Below are 7014 nucleotides of genomic sequence, written 5' to 3' on the forward strand. Positions count from 1 at the left end.
ATATCGGAGTGTAAAATTTATTTATTATTAATTCCTTTATTTATTTTCTGTTACCTTATACCTTATAGAAGTCGGATTACTACTACACCTAAAGATTACATCAACTTTGACAATTAAAATCGCCACTCAATAATTTTTTTTTCTGGCAAACATTCTTAAAACTGGCAACAAAGGCCCGTGATTCACCCCTTCGTTCTTATAAAAAACGCACAAAGACGCAACTGAAACCCATGCCTGTGTCAAAATTGCATTAAAAAGTGTCACTTTCAAAACGAGCTATAAAAGACAGTTAGGTGGGCTATAAATGGGCTTTACGGCCCCCTATTGCGGTTTAAAAAATTCCAAAATGTTTACCGTTCCAGCAATGAAATAATAAAACCCTGTCGTCTAAAAAACTGTATTTTTTGCCTCCCCCAATAAAAATTGTGCAAGCCGTTAGTTTCCCTGAAGTAATCCTTTTGATAAAAAAGTGAAAGTGATTCTGTTGAAACTAGATTTGAAGTTTGGCGTTCCATTAAGCAGATACGGTCTATTAACGGTCGAAATGCAATAAGGGAACAACGATGACGCAATAAGATCTTGATTAGTTGAGTAGAGTAGTTATGAAGGGCGGTAACACCAAACTTACTAACCGAGGGTCCCTATGACTCCTGGATCGCCTAAGGTGTCTATTAAGATGCTTGTATAATGCCCTTCAACTACATGTAATTCCGCTCAAGATAAGCCATTACGGGAGAATCACCCATATCACGTCCTCGGAGGCCGACAATGCCATTTTACCTGTCATTTTTACCAAAGACTTGTTTGTTTAATCTGGGTGTTTGGGTCGTTTACTCAAACCTGCAAAGGCAGCAAATTGGATTAACTCTTTCGGTCTCCCGTCTTAAAGACGGGTTAATAAGACATGAGGGCGGTTCAAAGGCGCCGCCAGAGTTCCAGTTTTTGGGTAAATTTTCATCGATTTTGAAAATCGGCCGCGATATTTCATTGTTTCGGCGTGGCCTGGGGTGGAAGGGGATGAAAGCATTGTTCGCCCTCGATGGCAGGGCTCGGTACCCGGTCTTGGCCGACGTGGTTGCTCAGTGGGAACGTTGCGGCCTGCCCTGGGGCGAACGTCCACGCGCCCTAAATCCACCACCGACTCCGGTCTCACGGGGTGACTCATGTGCACAATGAGAGCGAATGGGGGACTACATCTGAATAGAGATTGTCTGATTCGAGATATCGCCCTTGCAGTAATCAAACACAACAGAAGCCCGATCTATATTTTTAGTCAGCGCATATTAAATACCGGACCAGATTTTTAGGGGTGGGTGGTTATTAGGCACCGACGGACGACGGCATTGTCAGCTGAATGACCCGAAATTTAATAAAGATGTTAGGATGACGTCACGGTACTAATGATTACAAAAAAATTACAAAGGATTAAAAAAATTAAAATCAACGTTCGTTAATTTATTGCGTTTTATAAGAAAAGTCATGTCGTATTGGTACCACTTTTGTCACTTTTCCTTCAAACGTTTTGAAGAATCGTGGAAGAAATTTTTCCAAAGAGAATGTGCTTTATTGCTCATAGAAATACATATGTTTTGTCGAATGTATAATGACTGATAAAATTAATTCATCTCAGAAGGTAAAACAGGGTAAAATTTAATATATTGAATTGCTCTCAGAGTGAGAATTTGCAAAAAATACTGTCTTAGAAATCTGGAGCAGATTAAAACCATTCGACAATTTATAAAACAAATCCAAAAAAATTAAAAATAGCTGCAGGCAACAATAAATAACAACGGCACAAGGAAGGAAGATCCTCTGAAAACAGAGATTACAAAATAAAGAAAAACAGCAGTTATGGGGAAAGAACTAAAAAATAATTTAAAGCATAATTTTTATTACAGAAATAGCATCAAAAAAATGAAGCATCTGGAATTGGAAATAAAACTTAAAGGACATCAAATGTTTATAGCAAAGTGCTCAGTAATTAATGTATAAGAAGGAAAAATTTTTAAACGTAACATTTGTGTTTTCTTCAAAAAATCTTCGTTCTCTAAATTATTTATGTTGATTTGACGATTTTTGAGATTAATTAATTGAAGAATTAAATACGTAAAAGCCGATTTAATAAGGAAATTTAATTCTTCATGTAAATTTGATGATAATATTAATTTATCTCAAAAGGTAAGACAGGGTATAATTAAATAATTATATCGGATATGTTGTCGTGTCTAAATATACATATTCCAGAATGAGAATTACCAAAAAATACCGTTTTCATTTTATTTAAAAAATGCATGCTACAGAAATTTGGAACAAATTAAAGCCAAAGACAATTAAAAAAAAGCCAAAAATAGCTGCACGGAAAAATTTGATGTTATAGAGAAAAAATTAGTTAGAACAAAATGTCAACTTACAGAAAAAAATCGGTGGATATTGAGAGCATCAAAGAATTAAGCTTCGGGAATTGGAAATAAAACTTAAAGAACAAATGTTTCTAGTCGAGTGCTCTGTAATTAAAAACTTTCAAACATCAGCATTTGTGTTTTCTTAAAAAAATCTTCGTTTTCTAAATTATCTTTTTTATTAATCTTCTAACCATTGTATTTTTTAAAAATCTAAATTTTTAAAAAAATCTAACACGTAAATTTGGAGATCATTTTCACAATCAGAAGACGAACTGCTACTTTTAACTGTGCACGTTTATGTTGATTTGACAATTTTTGAGATAAATAATTGGAGAATTAAACACATAAGAGCCGATTTCATAAAAAAATTTAATTCTTCATTCAAATTTGATGATAATATTAATTTATCTCAAAAGGTAAGACAGGGTAAAATTAAATAATTATATCGGATATGTTGTTGTGCTTAAATATAGTTACATAATCCAGAATGAGAATTTGCAAAAAATACCGTTTTTATTTCATTTAAAAAATGCATGCTACAGAAATTTGGAACAAATTAAAACCAAATTCGACAATTAAAAAAAAGCCAAAAATAGCTGCACAGAAAAATCAGATGTTATAGAGAAAAAATAAGTTAGAACCAAATGTCAACTTACAGAAAAAAATTGCTGGATATTGAGAGCATCAAAGAATTAAGCTTCGGGAATTGGAAACAAAAGTTAAAGAACAAATGTTTCTAGCCAAGTGCTCTGTAATTAAAAACTTTCAAACATCAGCATTTGTGTTTTCTTAAAAAAATCTTCGTTCTCTAAATTATCTTTTTTATTAATCTTCTAACCATTGTATTTTTTGAAAAAATCTAACACGTCGATTTGGAGATCTTCTTTACAATCAGAAGACGAACTGCTACTTTTAACTGTGCACGTTTATGTTGATTTGACAATTTTTGAGGTAAATAATTGGAGAATTAAATACTCAAGAGCCGTTTTTATAAGAAAATTTAATCCTTGATTTAAATTTAATGTCGACTCAAATCTCCTAATCACTTTAATTGTACCTAAAGTTTTTTTAGTTTAAAGCCACAATTTTCGCCCATTAACGTATTTAATTTTTTATTTAAATTTTATAAAAAAATTTGAAATGAACATGAAGTTCGTTTTGTGAGAGTGAAAATGATGTGGAATTGTTGTAAAGCGAAAAAAAAATGCAATTTGAAATAAAATTAATTGGTCAGTTACATAAAATTGGAAACATTGAAGACGAAATTCTAGTTTCCTGGGAAGATCCCGGTTTACCGTCTCATTTGTTCCAGGAATGCGTATTTGACCAATAAAAATGTAGGAATCACCTCCAACTTGCTTATCTACCGCACAAAAAATTGAAGGTGTTCGTCATTGGATATTGACGAACTAGTGCACACCTGATAGCAAGACAGGCCAATCACAAAGCGGTTGAAACGTGGGCAAAAAACTGGTGCTCGATTATTTTAAATGTCGGCTGATTTCTACCAATTAAATGGAATCTTGCTAATCGTCTTGAAAATTCTAAATTTCATTAATAATACGAATTAAGTCGCATTCGTATAAATTTATTAGTTAGAGAATCACCTGACCGGCAATTGGGAAAACGTTGGTTCGAACTTAGTCGTGATCAATTTTTCTGCAGGTTGTAATCAGTGACAATACTTTTATTTACATCTCTTTTCATCTAAATGAAAAAGAAATTAAAAAAAAAACAATTTTATTGAAGTGCAATTAAAAAAATGTTCTTATGTCTACGTCTCTTAATAATTTGTTGTTTGCAGGATTGTTTAGTTCTTTTTGTTGTTAAAAGTGAAAGATGATTCTTGAACAAATTCCCAGTAGCGCCCAATTAGCTCGTAAAATCAGACCATTGAAAACGAAACTAGATTTATGGCCGTCTTGACAGTTTCGGGAAAATTTCTATTTCATTAGGTCAACCATAAACCAGAATTTGGGACACTTTTGGCTGGGCCGAGTCGTAAAGTTGGTTTGAAAGTAGGTTAAACTAGCCCAAGTTGTCACAATAAACGCGGTGATGGACTGTTGACGCACTCACTTATTCAGTTTTAAACTCCGAAATGAATTGATTATTTCCAGTTTTACTTTCTTTAGAAAACCGCCACCAGACTTTGAAAAATCGTTTTAAGCGAAATTAAACAAAATCGGACAGACTTGTTCGACTTGACAAATTTCCCACGTCACATATGTCATCCCCATATTAAAACATGAATGATAATGGCAACCAGCTTTGTCACGGTTTAGGAATTTTATTGTGGTTGTCGTAACTGCACCGAGGGTCCTCTGATTGAAACGTTAACTTGACATGTGACCTTTTCCGCCAAATTAAAAGCCAGAAAGTTCAAAACAATTTATTACTACAAGTCTTCGTCGTCGTCGGGAATCGTGTCGTATTCAGACGCGAACACCACCTCCATGCAGTTCTTGAACCCCACGTTATTCCGCGTCCCGAACACAACCACGACCGCGTCCCCCATCCTGATGTAGCCGTTCACTTTGCCAAACGTCATCCCCAGCTGGATGCTCTTCTCCACGTTCTCCTTGAACGTATCGCCCGTCTTCTGGACGTAGAAAATCGGGATCACGCCTTTGTAGATCATGAGCTGTTTGGCGATGCGCCCGAACCTGGTCAGGGCGATGACTGGGCACCTGGGCCTGAAGGAGGAAATCAATTTCGCCGAACGTCCCGTCGTCGTAATCAGAATAATCGCAGCCGCGTTACTTTTGAACGAAGCTTCGACGGCTGATATGGCTATTGAGATGATTGGTTCAATGGGAGGCGGTTTCAGACTAACCAGGTCATCGAAAAGGCGTTTCTGGTAAACGGCACCTTCTGCAGCTTTACAAATTAGTGAAATGGACTCGATTAAGTCGGGGTCTGGGGGTAGCAACAAGCCGTCGATTCCGTCGATTACGGTGTTGGCAATGTCGTTGACTATCGATTTGGTGACTGCGTGGCAATTGATCGCCGCTAGGACAGGCTTGCCCAGTTTATTGCAATTGGCAATGACTGATTTTTGGACCAAAAAAACACGTTCTTTGGACGTTGCCATAAGTTTCTCGCCGTCGATTATAACACCATCGGATTTTTTCACCAAAGAGTCGAAGAAATCAACAGAGGACGCGTACTCAAGTTTGGCGATAATGAGGACAGTGGGGCCTAAAGTTTCTTTAACCATGTCCAGTTTAGACGGTCCCACGAAAACAATATCAATTTCGCATTTTTCCTTGATTTGAATCAACTTTTCGTGCGATTCAGTCTTGGGTAAAGTTATGGGAACGTTGGGTAACTTAACCGAGAGATTGTCGGTTAAAAGCCCAGCTTTCTCGATGATACAATTGATAATATCCCTGGCAACTTCAATCGCCGACATCCTAATGTTATCATCACCGATGATCAGACTATCCCCAGGCTTGACAACATCGGCAATGTTCTCATAATTGACGTAAATAAACTCCTTGCTGACCCGGTTGGCGAACTCGGGCTTGGCCACAATTTTGGTGGTTTGCCCTTTTTCCAGTTCAATCTCTTTCAGTGGTTTGAGCAGTTTCCCGGTCTTGATCTCCTGTTCCGAGACGTCCAAGCCGATGGCAATGGGGTAGACCCGTCCGATTTTTTTGCCAAAGTCGTCCACCACGTTCCTGATCATCGCCACCATCTCCTCGATCTCGTCCACGGTGAAATAGTCCATTCGGATCAAAGCGACGGTCATTCCCGCCTTTAGGAACTCCTCGATGTGTTCGATGGAAATCCTGGGCGGGATTATGACCGAAAATTGGGTCAATCGCTTCCTCCGCACGCGGCTTTTCTCCTGAAGGCGGGCCAAGTGTTCCAGAAACGTGGGCGCGAACGCCGCGTCCAGCTGATTGTTGAAGATTTTTCCGTCGGCGGTTGAGTGGAATTCCACCATCCAGGGCAGTTTGGGGCACTTGCCGACGCCTTGGACGACCGTGGTCTCGCCCATTTTTACTGAGAATTTTGATCGGTTCGTGTCAAATGTTGTCAAATGGCTAGATGTGTCGATAATGTTGCTGAAACGTGTTTAGTTTTTGGAGTTGTAGTAATGCTATTGGGTAAAGAAAAAATTATTTTAAGAATAGTTGGTCTGCTTTTTATTATTGATATTGTCTTCTTATATTGTTGTTTGTTTATTTTTTATATATTTTTTTGAGATTAATTTAATTCCAACTTTAATTTTGATTGTTGGTTGGGGAAATCAACCGGAGTGTTTAGAAGCTGGTGTTTATTTGTTTTTTTATCTTTTGTTAGCTTCTTTATTTTTTGTTATAGGAAGTTTAATTCTTTACATTATTTTTATTTATGTGGGATAATAAATAGTTTATTTATTTATTTATTGGTTAATATATTGTTTTTTATAAAAATTCCAATGTTTTTGTTTCCTTATGACTTCTCAAGGCTTATGTTGAAGCCCCCGTTTCAGGTTCAATAATTTTAGCACGAATTATGTTGAAATAATACGGAATAATACGGTTAATAATTTATTATCTTTCAAGAAATTGGAATTATAATTAATGTAATTTTTATTGGATTAAGATTTGTTGGTGGATTT

General features: G+C 36.5%; 1 protein-coding gene across 1 annotated transcript; it reads right to left on the minus strand.

Moving 5' to 3' along the window:
- Positions 1-4780: 4780 nt before the first annotated feature.
- Positions 4781-6479, minus strand: LOC657823 (pyruvate kinase). The gene has a single exon (XM_964258.4). The coding sequence runs from the start codon at positions 6406-6408 to the stop codon at positions 4801-4803; it is 1608 nt and encodes a 535-aa protein (XP_969351.1). The 5' UTR covers positions 6409-6479; the 3' UTR covers positions 4781-4800.
- Positions 6480-7014: the final 535 nt, after the last annotated feature.

Source organism: Tribolium castaneum, chromosome 6, assembly GCF_031307605.1.
Source record: "Tribolium castaneum strain GA2 chromosome 6, icTriCast1.1, whole genome shotgun sequence".
In the NCBI taxonomy this organism is placed as follows: Eukaryota; Metazoa; Arthropoda; class Insecta; order Coleoptera; family Tenebrionidae; genus Tribolium; species Tribolium castaneum.

Coding starts and splice junctions, on each gene's coding strand:
- LOC657823 (XM_964258.4), bottom strand. CDS start 6,408: ATGGGCGAGACCACGGTCGTCCAAGGCGTCGGCAAGTGCCCCAAACTG.